Raw genomic sequence first — 23,857 nt, forward strand, 5'->3', positions numbered from 1 at the left:
ATGTTATAGGGACTGTGGAAAACTAGAGAGAGAGAGAGGAGAGAGGAGAGAGGAGAGAGAGAGAGAGAGAGAGAGAGAGAGAGAGAGAGAGAGAGAGAGAGAGAGAGAGAGAGAGAGAGAGAGAGAGAGAGAGAGAGAGGATGTGTGACCATGACACAATCACAGTCACACTGGTTTCCTCCCCCTTAGGCTGGCCTGCTTTAAGTCTGCCAGTTCATAAAGACTCCAGTGGGCTGAGGCAGTGATTGGCTAGGACACTGGGCTGGGAAAATAAACCCACCTCACTAACCTACACTGAAGGGGTCTGCAGCAGAACCATGAACTGTCCATTATACAACACACCAGGTGAAAGTGCTTCAAAGACAGATAATCATTCTCACATAGCCCCCAGGTGGCAGGGAAGAGAACTGCCTGTCATGACTTCATTAACATTGTGTGAAAGTGTGAAGTAAAACTGTGCAGGTGCCCTGGTGTCTACATGCTTCCGGATTCTGAGGCCAGAATCTGTTTCTCCCACCATAATCATTCACAACAATCTCAATATATTCAGCTCAGTGTTGTAATGTGAGGGGACTCAATCACCCACGCTGCTCTACTATCTTACCTCTGCTGCTGGGCGTCTCCTGGGGGTGGAGTCTGGTTGTAACGGACAGCGGTGTGACGGTGGTCTTCTCTGCAGCATGTGTTTTGGCGGTGCTCTTCTTCAGAGCTTCTCTTATGGCCGTGCTGCTAGCCACAGGGGATGGAGTGACGGTCCTGTGGAAAGGGGACGGTGTATAGATGCTAGGGACAGGGGACCGAGTGGTACTGGGGACAGGGGGCCGAGTGGTACTGGGGACAGGGGACCGAGTGGTACTGGGGACAGGGGACCGAGTGGTACTGGGGACAGGGGACCGAGTGGTACTGGGGACAGGGGACCGAGTGGTACTGGGGACAGGGGACCGAGTGGTACTGGGGACAGGGGAGGGTGAGACACTGGGGACAGGGGAGGGTGAGACACTGGGGACAGGGGAGGGTGAGACACTGGGGACAGGGGAGCGTGAGACACTGGGGACAGGGGAGCGTGAGACACTGGGGACAGGGGACGTTTTGACACTGCTTGGGACAGAGGACAGTGTGATGGGGCTAGGGACAAGGGACAGTGTGATGGGACTAGGGACAGGGGACAGTGTGATGGGACTAGGGACAGGGGACAGTGTGATGGGACTAGGGACAGGGGACAGTGTGATGGGGCTAGGGACAAGGGACAGTGTGATGGGGCTAGGGACAGGGGACAGTGTGATGGGACTAGGGACAGGGGACAGTGTGATGGGACTAGGGACAAGGGACAGTGTGATGGGGCTAGGGACAAGGGACAGTGTGATGGGGCTAGGGACAGGGGACAGTGTGACGGTCTTCTCTGAAGTGTGTGATTTGGCAGTGCTCTTTTCTAGAGCATCTCTGATGGCATTACTACTGGGGACAGGAGGCAGTATGACACTGCTGCTGGGGACAGGAGGCAGTATGACACTGCTGCTGGGGACAGGAGACGGTATGACACTGCTGCTGGGGACAGGAGACGGTATGACACTGTTGGTTACAGTGGATGGTGTTATGATGCTATGGAAAGCAGATGGTGTGATGGTTTTGGGGACAGAAAACAGTGTGATGGTAGGGACAGGGGTTATGGTCTTGGGGACATGAGACGGTGTGACAGTGGGGACATGAGGCAGTGTGACAGTGGGGACAGGGGATGGAGTGGAGCTTGGTACAGAGGACGGTGTGATGGTCTTGGGGATAAAGGACAGTGTGGTACACAGCCTCAGGTTGGAAGGGCCAGCTCTGGGGTGAGGTCTGTAGGCCAGGAGGACTGGATTTTCCTGTGGACCATCTACTTCTACATCCTGCTCCAACTCAGCCTGCTGGGGGAACAGGAAAGAACAGTCAGATTCATATGCATCATTTTATATATAACATTTCTTCTACCTGAACCAAATGTCTTTATGTTACTGGAAGGTTTGATGGAATGCTTCCAGTACATATACAGTGACAACATCACATTCCACCCAAATTGAATACTTCAATATTGTTTCTCCCCCCCCACTGTAGCAGCAGCACCAAATACAACTACATCAGCAGTACCAAATCAATCCCCTCTCCTGATCTCACAAACAAATATCAACCACAAATAACCACTGCCAGACGTCTTGAGTCACTGAGCTATTTGTACAGTTAAGATTGACAACCTGAATTCTACAAAACAAATAATTTGTTAAAACATAGAATCTCTGTCTCTTAGTCCAATCAGATGAAATGAAAGTGTGGGGTTGTGCATTGGGACATTGCCATTGGTTGGGCAGAGACGTGCAGTGGCATGTTTGCGATGAGTCTTGGGTAAGGATGAAGTGATAGAGGGAGAGTTTTGTCCTGCAGTTCGGCTTGGCTGCATTAGGAGAAGAGAGGAAAGGAAAGGAGAGCTCCCCTGCCCAAACCTCAGGAGACAATCCCACAATCTCATCCATCTGTGACTGACGCACTCCTCGTCTCTGGTGTTTCAGTTCCCTGATCAAGTTTAATAACCATCTGCTCCAGGGGAGTGTGTGTAAGTTCCTCTTACACATACACACACACACACACACACATACACACGACACACACACACACACACACGCAACCACAATCAAAAGACCCCCTTTCCCCAGTCCCATTGCAGCCTGTGGTAGAGAGTGATGACGGACATACTGGAGGGCCGCTACAGTTCAGCTGCTCCCCCAAACAGAAAGAGAAAGAGGGGTGAGACGGCAAGGCCAGGCACGGCTGGAACAGACAGACAGGAGAGAGAGGTTAGAGAGACAGGAGAGAGGGGTTAGAGAGACAGGATAGAGGGGTTAGAGAGGTTAGAGAGACAGGAGAGAGAAGTTAGAGAGACAGGAGAGAGAGGTTAGAGAGACAGGAGAGAGAGGTTAGAGAGACAAGAGAGAGAGGTTAGAGAGACAGGAGAGAGGGGTTAGAGAGACAGGAGAGAGGGGTTAGAGAGACAGGAGAGAGGGGTTAGAGAGACAGGAGAGAGGGGTTAGAGAGACAGGAGAGAGAGGTTAGAGAGACAGGAGAGAGAGGTTAGAGAGACAAGAGAGAGAGGTTAGAGAGACAGGAGAGAGGGGTTAGAGAGACAGGAGAGAGGGGTTAGAGAGACAGGAGAGAGAGGTTAGAGAGACAGGAGAGAGGGGTTAGAGAGACAGGAGAGAGAGGTTAGAGAGACAGGAGAGAGGGGTTAGAGAGGTTAGAGAAAGACAGGTTAGAGAGACAGGAGAGAGAAGTTAGAGAGGTTAGAGAGACAGGAGAGAGAAGTTAGAGAGACAGGAGAGAGAGGTTAGAGAGACAGGAAAGAGAGGTTAGAGACAGGAGAGAGAAGTTAGAGAGACAGGAGAGAGAGGTTAGAGAGACAGGAGAGAGAGGTTAGAGAGACATGATAGAGAGGTTAGAGAGACAGGATAGAGAAGTTAGAGCGACAGGAGCGAGGGGATAGAGATACAGGAGAGAGAGGTTAGAGAGACAGGAGAGACAGGTTAGAGAGACAGGAAAGAGAGGTTAGAGAGACAGGAGAGAGAAGTTAGAGAGACAGGAGAGAGAGGTTAGAGAGACAGGAGAGAGAGGTTAGAGAGACAGGAGAGAGAGGTTAGAGAGACAGGATAGAGAAGTTAGAGCGACAGGAGCGAGGGGATAGAGATACAGGAGAGAGAGGTTAGAGAGACAGGAGAGACAGGTTAAAGAAACAGGAGAGACAGGTTAGAGAGACAGGAGAGAGGTTAGAGAGACAGGAGAGCGAGGTTAGACAGACAGGAGAGACAGGTTAGAGAGAGGTTAGAGAGACAGGAGAGACAGGTTAGAGAGACAGGAGAGAGAGGTTAGAGAGGGGTTAGAGATGTTAGAGAGACAGGAGAGAGAAGTTAGAGAGACAGGAGAGAGAGGTTAGAGAGACAGGAGAGAGAGGTTAGAGAGACAGGAGAGAGAGGTTAGAGAGACAGGAGAGAGAAGTTAAAGAGACAGGAAAGAGAGGTGTCACTGTCCAGAAGCAATGTGTGATAGCTTTTTAAGCTGTAACCTGCCACTACTTTTTATTTATTGTCACATACTGTACATGTACAGTTTTACAGGGTCAGCCATAGTAGTACCTCACCCCTGGAGTAAATTAGATTAAAGTGCCTTGCTCAAGGGCACATCAACAGATTTTTTCACCTTGTCGGCTTGGGGAATCGAACCAGCAACCTTTTGGTTACTGGCCCAATGCTCTAACCACTAGGCTACCTGTAGCCCGTAATGTGTTACTTTCTCAACCCCATACCTGTCCAGAAATACTAGGAGTTCAACATTGTGCTTTCCTGTTGTTGTTTACATGACAATTGATCGTATGCCACAGATGATATCATTATCGCTGTTCAGGAAGTGACAATAAAATGACCTTTCCAGGCACTAACTCAACCTTACTCAGACACTGTGCATAGCGTTATACCTTAAAGGGGCAATCTGCAGTTGCAACATACATTTTTGGACTTCTAAATGAATGATATTCTTGAAGAATATAACATATAAATGCCTACTATGGCTGACCCTGTAAAAACAACACATTTCACTGCACCTATCCGGTGTGACAATATATATATATATTTTTTTTAAATCTGTCGGAACCCAAGATATAAGCTTATTTTACTCCAATGTTTGTAAACAAAGTAAATCTATTGTAAACCAACACTTTATAGCCTCAAATCATGACTAAAACTCAAATGTTGATATCATGGATGGTCAGTCCTTGTATCCATAGCTCTGTCTATGAATTTGTGGTTATATTTCTCAAGCCCCATCACTCAGCTGTTTACTAAAACAAGTGGTGGAATGACCGCCTTGTTATTGAACTGCAGATTGGCCCTTTAACTCTGTGTTAAATTAATGTAGCATGTATTTTTATGCAATCAACATAAGAGGTACCACACTAGTATATCTAACTTTAAAAACAAGTTCATCATAAAAACAAATGCCCTCATAATGTAATAGTATAAGACAAACCCTATAAGACGAACCCAAACTCAGGAATCCGTTATAATACTTACTTTTTCCACTGCTGCAGGTGGCTGCTGCTCACTCACTGCCACCTGTGGGTTGAACACACAAACACAGGCATTACAGAGAGAGCCACGACACAGACAGTAACGTGCAGTACACAAACATACCTGTAGAGGGGGCAATGTCCTCACTTCCTCACTGTTCTCCTGTTGGAAAAGCAGGAACATGTCAGTTGAGCTGACAGATTCAAAACACACTTTACATTTTCTGACAAGAACCTGCTAGGTGTTTGACATTTTTTGAATCATTATTCATACTTACTAACTTAGATAAATGTAAGCACACTGAAGACCACATAGGCATATTTAATTTAGATTAATTTCTTATGTGCTTATTCAGACTATTCTACACAGAACAAATATATATACGCAACATGTAAAGTGTTGGTCCCATGTCTCATGAGCTGAAATAACAGATCCCAGAAATAGTACATATGCCCCAAAACATTCTCAAAAATGTGCACACATTTGTTTACATCCCTGTTAGCGAGCATTTCTCCTTTGCCAAGACAATCATTAAAACAGCATGATCATTACACAGGTGCACCTTGTGCTGTGGACAATAAAAGGCCATTCAAAAATGTTCAGTTTTGTCACACAACACAATGCCACAGATGTCTCATGTTTTGAGGGAGTGTGCAGTTGGCATACTGACTGCAGGAATGTCCACCAGAGCTGGTGCCATAGAATATAAATGTTATTTCTCTACCATAAGCCACCTCCAACATCGTTTTTGAGAATTTGTCAGTAAGTCCAACCAGCCTCACAACCGCAGACGATGTGTATGGCGTCTTGTGGGCGAGTGGTTTGTTGGTGTCAACGTTGTTAACAGAGTGCCCCATGGTGGTGGTGGGGTTATGGTATGGGCAGGCATAAAATATGGACAACGAACACAATTGCATTTTATCGACGGCAATTTGAATGCACAGACATACCGTGACAAGATCCTGAGGCCCATTGTTGTGCCATTCATCCGCAACCATCACCTCATGTTTCAGCATGATAATGCACGGCCCCATATCGCAAGGACCTGGAAGCTGAAAATGTCCCAGTTCTTCCATGTCCTGCATACTCACCAGACATGTCACCCATTGATCATGTTTGATATGCTCTGGATCTAAATGTATGACAGCGTGCTCCAGTTCCCGCCAATATCCAGCAACTTCTCACAGACATTGAAGAGGAGTGGGACAACATTCCACAGGCCACAATCAACAGCCTGATCAACTCTATGTGAAGGAGATGTGTCGCGCTGCATGAGTGATGTGGTGGTCACACCAGATACTGACTGGTTTTCTGATCCACACAACTACCTTCTTCTCTTGTTTTATATATCTGTGACCAACAGATGTATATCTGTATTCCCAGGCATGTGAAGTCCCTGATCACGGCCTAATGGTTTGTTTTTATATTATAGACTGATTTCTTTATATGAACTGTAACTCAGAAAAATCTTTGAAATTGTTACATGTTGCATTTATATTTTTGTTCAGTATATAAACATTTGTGAATTTATGTTTGAAGGACCAGCCGTGGGTGCCTGTAAGGAGCCACATCTGAGTGGTCAATACTGTGCTCAACAGAGTGGAGGATCATGGTCAATACTGTGCTCTACAGAGTGGAGGATCATGGTCAATACTGTGCTCTACAGAGTGGAGGATCATGGTTAATACTGTGCTCTACAGAGTGGAGGATCATGGTCAATATTGTGCTCTACAGAGTGGAGGATCATGGTCAATACTGTGCTCTACAGAGTGGAGGATCATGGTCAATACTGTGCTCTACAGAGTGGAGGATCATGGTCAATATTGTGCCCTACAGAATGGAAGATCATGGTCAATATTGTGCCCTACAGAGTGGAGGATCATGGTCAATATTGTGCCCTACAGAATGGAAGATCATGGTCAATATTGTGCCCTACAGAGTGGAGGATCATGGTCAATACTGTGCTCTACAGAGTGGAGGATCATGGTCAATATTGTGCCCTACGGAATGGAAGATCATGGTCAATACTGTGCTCTACAGAGTGGAGGATCATGGTCAATATTGTGCCCTACAGAATGGAGGATCATGGTCAATACTGTGCTCTACAGAGTGGAGGATCATGGTCAATATTGTGCCCTACAGAATGGAAGATCATGGTCAATATTGTGCCCTACAGAGTGGAGGATCATGGGCAGGTGAGACAGTGTCCACCCTGGCTCGCACTTGCTATGTGCACAGGGTTGCCATGACAACGCAGAAAATCTTCTCCCTCTTTTTAAAATAGCGTGAAAACGGAGTTAACCCCCCCACATCCACAACAACAACCCCCCCTTCACACACACTTATGCACAATACATGTGACAACCACACTTCTCAATTTAAAATATGCAGTGTTCACTATAACACAAAATAAACAAAATCACTCTACCTCCTACACACTTAATTAAAACAGCTAATTTATACATATAAATTGGCACATACACACATTAATGACTCACAGACAGAGACACAGAGAGAGACAGAGAGATACACAGACGGACAGACGGACAGACGGACAGGACAGAAGGACAGACAGAGCGAGACAGAGCAAGAGAGAGCAAGAGAGAGAGCAAGAGAGAGACAGAGCGAGACAGCGAGAGAGATAGATTGACAGGAATTGGACCAAAAAAGTGGAGAGAATGGAAAGGACAGGATAGAGGGAGAGAAGAGAGGAGGATGTGATTGAAAGGACATGATAGAGGGAGAGAAGAGAGGAGGATGTGATTGAAAGGACGGGATAGAGGGAGAGAAGAGAGGAGGATGTGATTGAAAGGACGGGATAGAGGGAGAGAAGAGAGGAGGATGTGATTGAAAGGACAGGATAGAGGGAGAGAAGAAAGGAGGATGTGATTGAAAGGACAGGATAGAGGGAGAGAAGAGAGGAGGATGTGATTGAAAGGACAGGATAGAGGGAGAGAAGAGAGGAGGATGTGATTGAAAAGATGGGATAGAGGGAGAGAAGAGAGGAGGATGTGATTGAAAAGACGGGATAGAGGGAGAGAAGAGAGGAGGATGTGATTGAAAGGACAGGATAGAGGGAGAGAAGAGAGGAGGATGTGATTGAAAGGACAGGATAGAGGGAGAGAAGAGAGGAGGATGTGATTGAAAAGATGGGATAGAGGGAGAGAAGAGAGGAGGATGTGATTGAAAGGACAGGATAGAGGGAGAGAAGAGAGGAGGATGTGATTGAAAGGACAGGATAGAGGGAGAGAAGAGAGGAGGATGTGATTGAAAGGACGGGATAGAGGGAGAGAAGAGAGGAGGATGTGATTGAAAGGACGGGATAGAGGGAGAGAAGAGAGGAGGATGTGATTGAAAGGACGGGATAGAGGGAGAGAAGAGAGGAGGATGTGATTGAAAGGACAGGATAGAGGGAGAGAAGAGAGGAGGATGTGATTGAAAGGACAGGAATGAGGGAGAGAAGAGAGGAGGATGTGATTGAAAGGACGGGATAGAGGGAGAGAAGAGAGGAGGATGTGATTGAAAGGACGGGATAGAGGGAGAGAAGAGAGGAGGATGTGATTGAAAGGACGGGATAGAGGGAGAGAAGAGAGGAGGATGTGATTGAAAGGACGGGATAGGATGTGGTTGAGTTGGAAAGAGAAGATCAAGGGAGAGGGTCTTTGCTGTTGTTGAAGGCAATAAGGGAGAGTAAAGGGAAAAAGAAATGAAGGGATATAAGAGTCCGGAGAGGGAGAGCTAGGTGTGATTTATTTGGCCACTGAGCGATGACTCTCCCTGGAGAACGTGCGTCTCACTGGCCCTCAGCTGTGCCCAAGATTAATGACAGCAACAGGAAGGTCACCTCCACACACACACACACCACACACACACACACACACACACACACACACACACACACACACACACACACACACACACACACACACACACACACACACACACACACACACACACACACACACACACACACACACACACACACACACACACACACACACACACACACACACACACACACACACACTCTCTCACCTTTAAATTGAGTTGTATCCCTGACTGTGTTTTGGGAGGCAGATCCTCTCTCCGAGTTCTGACAGGATCTGAGGCTGGTCTGTTTACCAGGTTGCTCTTCAGGGAGGTTGTCTGGTGGCTGCAGAGACAGACAGGACCAGGCAGGACCAGGCAGGACCAGACAGGACCAGGCAGGACCAGACAGGAAAAACATAAAAGGAATGATCGAAAATGTCAAACTCAAAAACTAACCTCTCACTCAATTTGATACCATTATCACAGCTCCACAGAACTGTAGGTAAAATCCCTGCTTGTGGTGCTGAGGTGTCCGTACAGTGTGTTATTTTGCAGGCTTGGTGGTGCTCTTCTTTCCGCAGGCCCAGTGCAGATGAGTTTGGAGGTCTTCAGCTCGTCCACCTCTCCAATCGTCATGACCGCCACATCTCCGTCCCTGCCCAGCAACCAGCTCACTTTCTTACTGTTGGCTACAGGAGACAAAAACACACTGGAGATATTACTGGAAGTAACAGAAAACAGACATTCTTGCCAAACTAGTAAAATCAATGATTTGTAATATTTATGTTTCTGTGGTAAACAGACAATGCTGGGCTCCTTTTATGGACAGCAGTGGAAGAGATGGGGAAAAAATAGAAAAGTCACCACATCCTTAAATAGCATGACATGGCAACATTGGGTAAAAGCTGAGAAATGTTCCTTCATGGGAATAAAGCAGCACACACACACAGACACGCAGAGTCGAGGACCAGTAGAGGCACTTATTCAGCCTACTTGACTGTAAATACCCTTCGCTGTTCTCATGTTGTTTATAAATATGTGTTTTTCGTATGTACTGTATATATTGTGATTGCTGCAAAAATGTATTGGCTCATTGACAAACGTTTTCTGAATCTGAGGGTTTGGGTTGAAAACAAGGAGGCACCCTTCCAGAGCAGACTACCAGTTAACTGGTTCTGCCAGCCCATCCTGTGGCAACGGCACCGCATTCCACCTGGGGCAAACCCCGACGACAAGTCCTGAACTACATGTACATATTACCTCAATTACCTCTACTACCTCGTACCCCTGCACATTGACTCAGTACCCGTACTCCTTGTATATAGTCCCATTATTTTATTGTTTTACTATTTCATTTTACATTTCTTGTTCATACTTCTTAACTCAGCATTGTTGGTTAAGGGCTCGTAAGTATTTCACAGTAAAGTCTACACCTGTTGTATTCGGTGCATGTGACAAATACCATGACATTTTATTTCATTGTATTTTATTTGAAACCAGACCATTTTCTCAACACGCATTTACATGAATGGCATGTGGGACTTGGGATATGACTTCACACTTGTCAAACTGGTAAGAGGTGTGTCCCTCTTGACTCTTGGAACCATGTCCTTGTCACAATACTCCTGTTACTTCACCCCTTGACTCTAACCACACCCCTCTCTAAAGACCCTCATAAACGCCAGGCCTCAATCATATTCCTCCACATATTGAACAGATTGAAAAGCGAACAGTGTCATTTCCCATGTAGTACATACAGTACAGTAACCGGTATACTGTGGTACTTTCATGGAAGGACAGGTTTAGTTACTGTGGCAATAAGGTGGCCCGACCTGCACTACATTCTATCATCTGCCACTAGCAAACGTCACCAGTCTGTCACGTTCTGTGCTCGGAATGGACAACACACACAGGAACACATAGTGGTGAACACATAGTGGCGAACACATAGTGGCGAACACGTAGGGGTACTAACACACCAAAACATGTAGTGCAAAGCTGTCATACCAGTTGTATAGCCTACATGTTACAAATGACGCATGTACACATGCTACAGAAATGTAGGGACAAACATTCAGCAACACACTAATTACATACACCCCAAACTAAATGACCTAAATATAACTGAACAGATTAATAACACTAAACCACTAACACACATGGCCTTATGCCTCCTGCAGGCTTCCTACTCTGCTCACACTTCATTGTTGGAAGGCATGGACCAGTGGGCCTGGAGTCACTTCCTGCTTTGCACAGACACCCGGGTCCTGCGCTTTAACAGGCCCATATTTTCTTCTGCTTCACACCAACAACAACCAAACTAGGTCTGCAACAACTGTGGCTACAACATATGCTACAATGACGTCTCTAACCCTATGGTCCAGTGGTGTGTGTAACACTGCACTGTGTATCAGGGTGTGTGTGTGTACACAGCAGTGATCAAATTATATTTAAAAAAAATTATGTTGCAGGAATGCTAATCTTATCTGTTTCTAAAGAAATGATTTCAGAACATTCTGAGATGGTGACTTGCTGAAATGACATGGAACGACCCAGTGTGTATCAGGGGACCGTTGACTTGTAGTAATAGCTGCCCTGGTCGTTAGCCGATATAGAGGCCTCTGTTCTCCCTCCTCCCCGTCTGACATTCAGACGCTCGATAATCAGTGCTTTGTTGTCAAATGTCTATTGCAGCCAAATCCAGACTTCCCCTGATCCTATTCACACGTCAAGCAGAATGAATGCAAAAACGGACATGTGCTACAGTGACCTACAGCCAGCCATCATAGACTCTGACACGCAGACTTAAAGCAGGCCAGCCTTAGGGGGAGGAAACCAGTGCGGTCACACATCCCCTTTTTCTCTCTCTCTCTCATATATATATATATATATATAAATATATAAATATTTTTTTTTTTTGAGAAGCTCTGTGATTTGTCTTGTGATCTCAGATTCCTTCTGTGGAATGTCAAGGTAAAGCACATTGTGAACCGAGTCATCATTACGACACAAATTCCTCACTCAGGGACTGGCTACTTGCAACCGAGAAAATGCAGACGGGCAAGATTTTCAGGATAGAAGGATAGAATTACAGAATAGAATTACAGCCTGCCTGCGTTTGTAGCGGTGTGCGTAATGACCCCTTTATTGCAGCTGATATACACAATAGAAGAACAGTTTAGTTCCTCTATAACATAGAAAATAACAGTCTACTCTCTGTGAAACACTAGCTGGCACTATTTCTGTCCATCGCATGTTCCTCTGTTCTGTTATCTTTTTTTTCCGGACACACACACATTCCAGACATCAGGCCTCTCCCTTCACTGGGAACAAAATAATCTAAAGCAAAGCCCTGTACACACACACACACAATCAGACATAATCAGACATAAGACATATTCTGATTAGACATTCTGCTCTGTTGTTGTTGTTGAGTATCAGATCTGCATGGCACCTGTTTCGGATGTTTGTTGTCTTACACTAAGATGGGCTTTGTGTTCACTGATAAGGCCCCTTTAAAAACAATTGATTATTGAACCAACGATTTAATCAATTGTGGGTGAGTCAGCTGTAAGTATGTAATTTCCTCAAACGAGATAGCAGAGCCACATCCTGGTCTGGCAGTAGGACTACTCTTTCAGACATAGTTTACTGGAAGTGACTAGAAACCCGAGTTGAAGACCTCCTCCTTTCTCTCACCCCGGTGATGCTACACGAGGCAGGGCTACTTCCTCATATCCTCCAGTGTCCCTATTGTGACAGTAAATGGTAACCCTGGTAACTGCAGGTAGTCATTTGACAAAAGACACAAGTAGCCTTTTTAGCCATTACCTACTCTCAGGCCTGCTTAGCATAATATAAACAGGTAATGCCATCTCATTGAAACAAAGTGTATAACGTTGCAGGCAGACACCCACACAGAGGGCCTGCAAAATCAGCAGTTGATACTGACAACGTTTTCAGTAGACACATCATCACAGGATGTCTCTCAGAGGTAAACCACACACTTTCAGCTCAACTTTACATGGCAGCTCCCTATTGGTTAATCCACAGCAGAAAATACACCAACATATCTAAGACTTGTCTAATGTACCTGGCTTCAGAAAGACCAGGCGGGTAGGTTTCAATGGAACATGTTTGTAGGCTTATTTCATAAGCAGGTAATGATACTTTCTGGCACATAGGTACTATGGTTCCTGTCAGCCCCAGTATGTGAAGATGTAGTAGAAAAGGTAGAGGACAGTGAGTGAGAGGAGTTGGTACCTGTCTTTGACTTTGGCCTGTGGTCCGCTTCTTTCTCCTCACGTTCTGTCCAGCGCCGCACCTGCTCCTCTCTCATCTTCAGGAACAGGGTCTTCTTCTGGTCCTCATTTAGGGCCTCCAACACATCTGGGTCAATGTACATGTCCTTTAAAATCTGCTGCAGCATGGTGGCGGCGGTGGTGGGCTGGAAGTGGAGGGGTACCGTCCTGACTCCTTAAGCCAACAGTTTCCTGAAGATGAGTTGGTTTCTAAACGAGCCTCATGAGGAGAAGAAGAAGATCGGGCCTCGTCTGTCACAAACACACACACACACACACAAGCTAAAGACTACTTCCTCTGTCGTCCTCTGAGCCGACACTTCCTCCTCCCTCGACACACACACGTCAGTCGTCGTCAGCCCTCGTCAGGCAGCCATCACTGGGAGACTCTGCTTCAGGGAAAATGTTACATCACATCTGTCTGCAATGCAGATGATTGCCACTGCCTAGTCCCTACTGTATGCTAATCCTACTGCTGTCTTTAGTTATCCTAGACAGTTTTTCTTGCCTTGGTTTTCTTTATCTGTTCTCCTCTTAAGATGTCACTACTTACTGTCTTTTTTTTCATTTCTTAGTAATCTCAGTAATCTATTTTCCCCTCCATCAAACCCTGGTTTCCTCACTCAAGCCATGGCAGGGCTCTGAGAGTGTGTCTGACTCTGGATGGGAACTGATTCCAAAGGAATGGGTGGGGTTTTTCCTCCTCCTTCACACACATCCCTTTCCAACCCCCCTTCCTTTTTTTCAAACTCCCATGAGACAGCTGCTCCATTTTAACATGGCCGTTACTGGGCTGTAACCAAACTACAAGGTCACATCCCAGGACAGCATGAGCAGAACGCTGTTGTAGCAGAGGGGCTGAATGTACTTCACTAGGCATGGTGGTCATATTAAGAATGGAAACAGCACAAGCAACACTTGGAGGGAGACAAAGGTAGCCGGAGAACTGAGAACTGTCACTGCTGGCAAACACATTGGTTTCTTTCTACTCAACGCTTAGTGGGGGGAAAAAATGACAGAAAAGGAGATGGATTCTGTAATAGACAATTCAGCAGAATGTGAGAGAACGGATGTGTTATTTAAGTAGGATGTACTCACAGTGGGGGTGCAGATGCTCCACAGCAGAGTAACTATTCGAGCGAGTGTGCTTGTGTGTCCTCCTCCTTGCCTTTGTGTATGACTGAGCTGATGACATCACAGCATTCCATGAACTGTCTCTCACTCTCTCTCCGTAACACACACACACACACAAACACACACACACAAATGATCTTGGTGAAAAAAGAAAGTCAGGAAACAGAGCTCAGTTACCCTAGCTGTAAAAGTAGTAACAGCATCCTGTTAGGCAGACAGAGAGAGAGAAATCAAAACAAGCTGCTGTTTGAAAACCATGTTTCTATTGCCCAACCAATTGGAAAGTTATTAAAAATGTATATTTTTCAAAAAATGTAATTGCACATTGTGATTTTACTCCTCACATTTCTCCTTCTCAAACTCAGCCTCTTTTCTTTTTTACCTAAAGCTCTAGCACTCCTCTTCCCCTGACTACACAGTTCCTCCCCCGACTACACAGTTCCTCCCCCGACTACACAGTTCCTCCCCCGACTACACAGTTCCTCCCGCGACTACACAGTTCCTCCCGCGACTACACAGTTCCTCCCGCGACTACACAGTTCCTCCCGCGACTACACAGTTCCTCCCGCGACTACACAGTTCCTCCCGCGACTACACAGTTCCTCCCGCGACTACACAGTTCCTCCCGCGACTACACAGTTCCTCCCGCGACTACACAGTTCCTCCCGCGACTACACAGTTCCTCCCGCGACTACACAGTTCCTCCCGCGACTACACAGTTCCTCCCGCGACTACACAGTTCCTCCCGCGACTACACAGTTCCTCCCCCGACTACACAGTTCCTCCCCGACTACACAGTTCCTCCCCCGACTACACAGCTCCTCCCCCGACTACACAGCTCCTCCCCCGACTACACAGCTCCTCCCCCGACTACACAGCTCCTCCTCCCATAAAACCATAGCCCTCAGACGATTGGTCCGCTTCATCCCCCTCCACTCTACTACTCCTGTATAACCTCTCTATCGCTTTCTAAAAACCAAACTAACCAACAAAAAACACTTGATTCCAAAACACAACAACACATAGAATAAGATAAGTCTACAGTTGTCGTCTTCAGAAATGCAAATATCAATACAATAACCCACTTCCAAATCTAAGTAAATAGCACACTCTGGTGGTCAAACACCTAGGCCTGTAAATTAAGTTTTTTTTTCACCATATTTGCAATTGATCTGATTTAGTCACATCAGATTAGAAAAATGATATCAATAGGTTAAGCCCAAAAATTATTCAATTTAAAAAACAATAATGGTACATTTAAAATACAAACAATGGACTATTGTGCAGTAGGATTATTCAGTCTTCTGTATGCGGTAAAGCTTTCCTGTACTTACTTTGGTGGAAAACTCTGATAGCAAGTAGGCACCTGCTGTTTCCCAAATATACACTGTACTGAAATCAGTGGAGGCAGCTTTATGGAGGCATCACTCCTCAAGGTCCCTCACGTCACAGCGTAACAAATTGCTTTAACCAATTGCACCATCTGCTGGTTGTATTTGAAAAACCTACAGGGAGGTTTTATTTTCCCAGGTTATCAAATCAAATTTGGGCTTGTTTAAAAACAAAAGGTTTTCAGGAGCTCTGTTTAATGCGACCACTCACATAGCCATCTTGTACCGTCCCCCAAATGGTTTTCGGGTGTAGCATCATCATCGTTAAACTAACCTAGTCCCCTAATTGGAAAATGCTATATGGACACTCGTGACCTGCAAACCGATATTTCATTTCAGAATTTTATAAAATTAGGGTCCCATTTTAGGCTATTTAGCAGACATGCTTATCCAGAGCGATTTACAGTAGCAATTAGGGTTAAGTTCCTTACTCAAGGGCACATCAAAATATTATTTTCAACTAGTCGACTCAGGGATTAAAATGAGAGACCTTTCAGTTACTGGCCCAGGGCTCTTAACCGCTAGGCTACCTGCCACGGGTTAGGAGCTTGGTTAAGGTCTGGCTAAAGCTCGATGTTGGTTGTTTTGCAGGTCGGCAGTGTCCTTAAAGTCTCTTCCCCCCTAATCCAATAGTGTGTTATTGTGGCCTGCCATTCGGGGCATTCCTGCATGTGGTGATTCCTGTTGGTCAAAAGATTCAATAAAACTATTAACAGACTTTTTCGCCCCCGCCTCCCATGTACCGGTGTCCTCAACAGGGACAACACAGTGTCCTTCGCTCCCCTCTGCCGAACACCTGCCCTCTCCGTGAAATAAAATAACATTTTATCAAATGTTATTGGTCCCATGCTTGGTAAAAACAGGTGTGGACTAACAGTGAAATGCTTACTTATGGTCCGTTCCCAACAACGCAGAAAGAAATAATATAAAAGCAATAACACGTAATAAATGACAAGTATTAATAGATACACAATGTGTAACGATAACTTAGCTATATATAAAGAGTACCAGTACAGAGTTGATGAGCATGGGTACGAGGTAATTGAGGTTGATACAGTGCATTCGGAAAGTATTGAGACCACTTGACTCTTTCCACATTTTGTTACGCAAGAGCCTTATTCTAAAATGGATTAAATCCCTCATCAATCTACACACAATACCCCATACATTTTTGCAAATTTAAAACATATTCAAAACTGAAATATCACATTTATATAAGTATTCAGACCCTTAACTCAGGACTTTGTTGAAGCACCTTTGGCAGCAATTACAACCTGGAGTCATCTTGGGTATGACACTACAAGCTTGGCACAGATGTATTTGGGGAGTTTCTCCCAGTCTTCTCTGCAGATCCTCTCAAGCTCTGTCAGGTTGGATGGGGAGCGTCGCTGCATAGTTATTTTCAGGTCTCTCCAGAGATGTTCGATCAGGTTCAAGTCTGGTCTCTGGCTGGGCCACTCAAGGACATTCAGAGACTTGTCTCAAAGCCACTCCTGCGTTGTCTTGGCTGTGTGCTTAGGGTTGTTTTCCTCACCCCAGTCTGAGGTCCTGAGCACTCTGGAGAAGGTTTTCCTCAAAGATCTCTCTTGTACTTTGCTCCAATCATCTTTCTCTCGATCCTGACTGGTCTCCCAGTCCCTGCCGCTGAAAAACATTCCCACATGCTGCCACCACCATGCTTCACCGTAGGGATGGCGCCAGGTTTCCTCCAGACATGACAATTAGCATTCAGGCCAAAGAGTTAAACCTTGGTTTCATCAAACCAGAGAATCTTGTTTCACATGGTCTGGGAGTCTTCAGGTGCCTTTTGGCAAACTCCAAGCGGGGTGTCATGTGCCTTTTACTGAGGAGTGGCTCCATCTGGTAACTCTACCATAAAGGCCTGATTGGTGGAGTGCTGCAGAGATGGGAGAACCTTTCAGAAGAACAACCATCTCCACAGAGGAACTCTAGAGCTTTGTTAGAGTGACCATCGGGTTCTTGGTCACCTCCCTGACCTTCTCGCCTGATTGCTCAGTTTGGCCGGGCGGCCAGCTCTAGGAAGAGTCTTGGTGGTTCCAAACCACTTCCATTTAAGAATGATGGAGGTCACTGTGTACTTGGGGACATTCAATACTGCAGAAATCTTTGTGTACCCTTCTCCAGATCTGTGCCTCGACACAATCCTGTCTTGGAGCTCTACGGACAATTCCTTCGATCTCATGGCTTGGTTTTTGCTCTGACATGCACTGTCAACTGTGGGACCTTATATAGACAGATTTGTGCCTTTCAAAATCATGTCCAATCAAATGAATTTACCACAGGTGGACTCCAATCAAGTTGTTGAAACATCAAGGATGATCAACGGAAACAGAATGCACCTGAGCTCAATTTCGATCTCATAGCAAAAGGTCTGAATACTTATGTAAATAAGGTATTTCTGTATTTTCTAAAAACCTGCTTTCGCAGTGTCATTTTGGGGTATTGTGTGTAGATTGACGAGGAATAAGGCTTTAGAATGAGGCTGTAATGTAACAAAATATGAAAAAGTCAAGGGTTCTGAATACTTTCTGAATGCACAGTATATATAAATAAATAAATAACTAGGAAAAAAGTAACAGAGAGTAAACAGTAGCAGCAGTGTATGTGATGAGTAAAAGAAGTAGGTACAAAAAGGGTCAATGCAAATAAACGCAGCAAAAAAAGAAACATCCTCTCACTGTCAGCAGAGTTTATTTTCAGCAAACTTAACATGTGTAAATATTTGTATGAACATAAGATTCAACAACTGAGACAAACTGAACAAGTTCCACAGACATGTGACTAACAGAAATTGAATAATGTGTCCCTGAACAAAGGGGGGGGGGGGTCAAAATCAAAAGTAACAGTCAGTATCTGGTGTGGCCACCAGCTGCATTAAGTACTCCTCATGGATTGCACCAGATTTGCCAGTTCTTGCTGTGAGATGTTACCCCACTCTACCACCAAGGCACCTGCAAGTTCCCAGACATTTCTTGGGGGAATGGCCCTAGCCCTCACCCTCCGATCCAACAGGTCCCAGATGGGCTCAATGGGATTGAGATCCGGGCTCTTCGCTGGCCATGGCAGAACACTGACATTCCTGTCTTGCAGGAAATCACACACAGAACGAGCAGTATGGCTGGTGGCATTGTCATGCTGGAGGGTCATGTCAGGATGAGCCTGCAGGAAGGGTACCACATGAGGGAGGAGGATATCTTCCCTGTAACGCACAGTGTTGAGATTGCCTGCAATGACAACAAGCTCAATCCGATGATGTTGTGACACACCGCCCCAGACCATGACGGACCCTCCACCTCCAAATCGATCTCGCTCATTCCTTCGACGATAAACGCAAATCCGACCATCACCCCTGGTGAGACAAAACCACGACTCGTCAGTGAAGAGCACTTTTTGCCAGTCCTGTCTGATCCAGCGACGGTGGGTTTGTGCCCATAGGCGACATGGTTACCGGTGATGTCTGGTGGGGACCTGCCTTACAACAGGCCTACAAGCCCTCAGTCCAGCCTCTCTCAGCCTATTGCGGACAGTCTGAGCACTGATGGAGGGATTGTGCGTTCCTGGTGTAACTCGGGCAGTTGTTGTTGCCATCCTGTACCTATCCCGCAGGTGTGATGTTCGGATGTACCGATCCTGTGCAGGTGTTACATGTGGTCTGCCACTGCGAGGACGATCAGTTGTCTGTCCTGTCTCCCTGTAGCGCTGTCTTAGGGGTCTCACAGCACGGACATTGCAATTTATTGCCCTGGCCACATCTGCGGTCCTCATGCCTCCTTGCAGCATGCCTAACTGTTCACGCAGATGAGCAGGGACACTGGGCATCTTTCTTTTGAGTCAGTAGAAATGCTTCTTTAGTGTTCTAAGTTTTCATAACTGTGACCTTAATTGCCTACCTTCTGTAAGCTGTTAGTGTCTTTACGACCATTCCACAGGTGCATGTTCATTAATTGTTTATGGTTAATTGAACAAACATGGGAAACAGTGTTTAAACCCTTTACAATGAAGATCTGTGAAGTTATTTGGATTTTTACAAATTATCTTTGAAAGACAGGGTCCTGAAAATGGGACGTTTCTTTTTTTGCTGAGTTTAGTTAAATAGTTAAACACATAGCTACCCGGACTAACTATTTAGCAGTCTTATGGCTTGAGGGGTAGAATCTGTTCAAGGTCCTGTTGGTTCCAGACTTGGTGCATCAGTACCGCTTGCCATGCGATAGCAGAGAGAACAGTCTATGAGTACTTGGGTGACAGGAGTCTGACAATTTTTAGGGCCTTCCTCGAACACCACCAGGTATAGAGGTCCTGGTAGGCAGGGAGCTCGTTCGCACTACCGTCTGTAGCGCCTTGCGGTCAGATGACAAGCTCTTGCCATACCAAGAGGTGATGCAGCAGTCAAGATGCTCTCAATCGGATGTAGATCTTTGAGGATCTGAGGGCCCACGCCAAATATTTTCAGTCTCCTGAAGGGGAAGAGGCATTGTCGTGCCCTCTCACGACTGTGTTGCTGTTTTTGGACCATGATAGATCCTTAGTGATGTGGGCACTGAGGAACTTGAAGCTATCAACCCGCTCCACTACAGCTTTGTCCTATAGTGCACGATCAGCTCCTTTGTCTTGCTGACGTTGAGGAGGAGGTTGTTGTCCTGGCACCACACCACCAGGTCTCTGACCGCCTCCCTATAGGCTGTCTCATCGTCATCAGTGATCAGGCCTACCACCTCCGTGTCATCTGCAAACTTAATAATGGTGTTGGAGTCGTGCATGGCCACGCAGTCGTGGGGGAACAGGGAGCACAGCAGGGGACTAAGTGCGCACCCCTGAGCGGCCCCCGTGTTGAGGGTCCAGGTGCCAATTTTAAAGGGAGGTGTCAGTCCCAGGGTCCTTAGCTTAGTGATAAGCTTGGAGGGCACTATGGGGTTGCACGCTGACCTGTATTCAGTGAACAGCATTCTCACATAGGTGTTCCTTTTGTCCAAGTGGGAAAGTGCAGCTTGGAGTGCAATGGAGATTGTGTCATCTGTGGATCTATGGTGGTCTGGACACTTGCCAGCTGGTTGGCGCATACTCTAAATACCTGTCCTGGTAATCCGTCTGGCCTTGTGAATGTTAAAGGTACAGTTGAAGTCGGAAGTTTACATACACTTAAAACTTGTTTTTCAACCACTGCACACATTTCGTGTAAAACCTATAGATTTGGCAAGTCGGTTAGGACATCTACTTTGTGCATGTCAAGATAATTTTTCTAACAATTGTTTACAGACAGATTATTTCACTTATAATTCACTGTATCACAATTCCAGTGGGTCAGAAGTTTACATACACTAAGTTGACTGTGCCTTTAAAAAGCTTGGAAAATTCTATAAAATGATGTCATGGCTTTAGAAGCTTGGGACCACGCAGCCGTCATACCGCTCAGGAAGGAGATGCGTTCTGTCTCCTAGAGATGAACGTACTTTGGTGCAAAAAGTGCAAATCAATCCCAGAACATCAGCAAAGGACCTTGTGAAGATGCTGGAGGAAACAGGTACAAAGTATCTATATCCACAGTAAAACGAGTCCTATATCGACATAACCTGAAAGGCCACTCAGCAAGGAAGAAGCCACTGCTCCAAAACCGCCATAAAAAAGGCAGACTACGGTTTGAAACTGCACATGGGGACAAAGATCGTACTTTTTGGAGAAATGTCTTCAGGTTTGATGAAACAAAAATATAACTGTTTGGCCATAATGACCATTGTTATGTTTGGATGAAAAAGGGGGATGCTTGCAAGCCGAAGAACACCATCCCAACCGTGAAGCACGGGGGTGGCAGCATCATGTTGTGGGGGTGCTTTGCTGCAGGAGGGACTGGTGCACTTTACAAAATAGATGGCTTCACGAGGCAGGAAAAGTATGTGGATATATTGAAGCAAAATCTCAAGACATCATTCAGGAAGTTAAAGCTTGGTCGCAAATGGGTCTTCCAAATGGACAATGACCCCAAGCATACTTCCAAAGTTGTGGCAAAATGGCTTAAGGACAACAAAGTCAAGGTATTGGAGTGGCCATTACAAAGCCCTGACCTGAGTTTAAATGTATTTGGCTAAGGTGTATGTAAACCTCCGACTTCAACTGTATTACTCACATTGGCTACAGAGAGCGTGATCACACAGTCGTCAGGAATGGCTGGTGTTCTCACGCATGGTCCAAACGAGCTTCAACGCCATACAACACTCCTTCCGTGGCCTCCAACTGCTCTTAAATGCTAGTAAAACTAAGTGCATGCTCTTCAACCGATTGCTGCCCGCACCCGCCTGCCCGACTAGCATCACTACTCTGGACGGTTCTGACCTAGAATATGTGGACAACTCCAAATACCTAGGTGTCTGGTTAGACTGTAAATTCTCCTTCCAGACTCATATTAAGCATCTCCAATCCAAAATTAAATCTAGAATCGGCTTCCTATTTCGCAACAAAGCCTCCTTCACTCATGCTGCCAAACATACAATCGTAAAACTGACTACCCTACCGATCCTTGACTTCGACGATGTAATTTACAAAATAGCTCCCAACACTCTACTCAGCAAACTGGATGTAGTATATCACAGTGCCGTCTGTTTTGTCACCAAAGCCCCATATACTACCCACCACTGCGACCTGTATGCTCTCGTTGGCTATCCCTCACTACATATCCGTCACCAAACCCACTGGCTCCAGGTTATCTTTAAGTCTTCGCTAGCTAAAGCCCCGCTTTACCTCAGTTCACTGGTCACCATAGCAACACCCACCCGTAGCACACGCTCCAGCAGGTGTATTGCACTGGTCATCCCCAAAGCCAACACTTCCTTTGGCCGCCTTTCCTTCCAGTTCTCTGCTGCCAATGACTGGAAAGAATTGCAAAAATCACTGAAGCTGGAGACTCATATCTCCCTCTCTAACTTTAGTCATCAGCTGTCAGAGCAGCTTACCGATCACGGTACCTGTACACAGCCAATCTGTAAATAGCACACCCAACTACCTCACCCCCATATTATTACTTACCCTCTTGCTCTTTTGCACCCCAGTATCTCTACTTGCACATCATCATCATCTGCACATCCATCACCCCAGTATTAATGCTAAATTTGAATTATTTTAAAATAGGCCTCTATTGCCTATTTTTTGCCTACCTCCCTACTCTTCTACATTTGCACACACTGTACATAGATGTTTCTATTTTTTCTTCTATGTTGTGTTATTGACTGTATGTTTGTTTATGTGTAACTCTGTGTTGTTGTATTTGTCGCACTGCTTTGCTTTATCTTGGCCAGGTCGCAGTTGTAAATGAGAACTTTTTCTCAACTGGCCTACCTGGTAAATAAAAGGTGAAATAAAAAATAAAAGTTCAGTGTTGCTTACCTTCGAAGCGAGCATAGAAGGCATTTAGCTCATCTGGTAGGCCTGCGTCACTGGGCAGCTTGAGGCTGGGTTTCCCTTTGTAATCTGTGATAGTTTGCCAGCGCTGCCACATCCGGCGATTGTCAGAGCCGGTGTAGTAGAATTCAATCTTAGTCCTGTATTGATGCTTTGCCTGTTCGGCTTCATCTGACCACTTCCGTATTGACCGCTGGTACTTCATGTTTGAGTTTTTGCTTATAATCAGAAAGATAGAGTTATGGTCATATTTGCCAACTGAAGGGTGAGGGAGAGCTTTGTATGTGTCTCTGTGTGTGGAGTAAAGGTGATCTAGAGTGTTTTCACCTCTAGTTGCACGTGGCTGTGGATATGCTGGTAGAAATGAGGTAAGACGGATTTCAGTTTTCCTGCATTAAAATCACCAGCCACTAGGATCGCCGCCTCTGGATGAGCATTGTCTTGTTTGTTTATGGTCCTAAATAGCTCATTGAGTGCGATCTTAGTGCCAGCATCTTTTTTGATGGTAAATAAACAGCTACAAAAATTTTGATGAAATCTCTCTTTGTAAATAGTATGGTTACAGCTTATCATAAGGTACTCTAACGCAGCGAGCAGAACCTCGAGACTTCCTTAATATTGGAGATTGCGCACCAGCTGTTCCAAAGAGACACACACCTCCACCCTTGAGTTTACCTGACGCTGCCGTTCAGTCCTTCTGATGCATAGAAAAACCAGCTAGAATAATATC

At 45.7% G+C, this 23,857-nt stretch overlaps 1 protein-coding gene across 3 annotated transcripts in view; it reads right to left on the reverse strand.

Annotated features, from left to right (window-relative positions):
* Positions 1–14,682, reverse strand: part of LOC139552654 (mucin-2) — a 38,731-nt gene extending 24,049 nt beyond the window's left edge. Inside the window, exons 1-7 of one of the 3 annotated variants that reach the window (XM_071364584.1) lie at positions 14,291–14,682; positions 13,155–13,581; positions 9,430–9,580; positions 9,117–9,234; positions 5,205–5,243; positions 5,085–5,126; positions 605–1,901 (exon numbers count right to left, since the gene is read on the reverse strand). In XM_071364584.1, coding sequence (XP_071220685.1) covers positions 605–1,901; positions 5,085–5,126; positions 5,205–5,243; positions 9,117–9,234; positions 9,430–9,580; positions 13,155–13,320 — 1,813 coding nt within the window. In that variant the 5' untranslated portion in view covers positions 13,321–13,581; positions 14,291–14,682. Of the gene's footprint in view, positions 1–604; positions 1,902–5,084; positions 5,127–5,204; positions 5,244–9,116; positions 9,235–9,429; positions 9,581–13,154; positions 14,247–14,290 lie in introns of those variants that run through there. The other 2 variants (XM_071364582.1, XM_071364583.1) reach the window with 2 other exon arrangements.
* Between the last annotated feature and the right edge of the window lie 9,175 nt (positions 14,683–23,857).

Source organism: Salvelinus alpinus, chromosome 24 (genome assembly GCF_045679555.1).
Source record: "Salvelinus alpinus chromosome 24, SLU_Salpinus.1, whole genome shotgun sequence".
Classification (NCBI taxonomy): domain Eukaryota; kingdom Metazoa; phylum Chordata; class Actinopteri; order Salmoniformes; family Salmonidae; genus Salvelinus; species Salvelinus alpinus.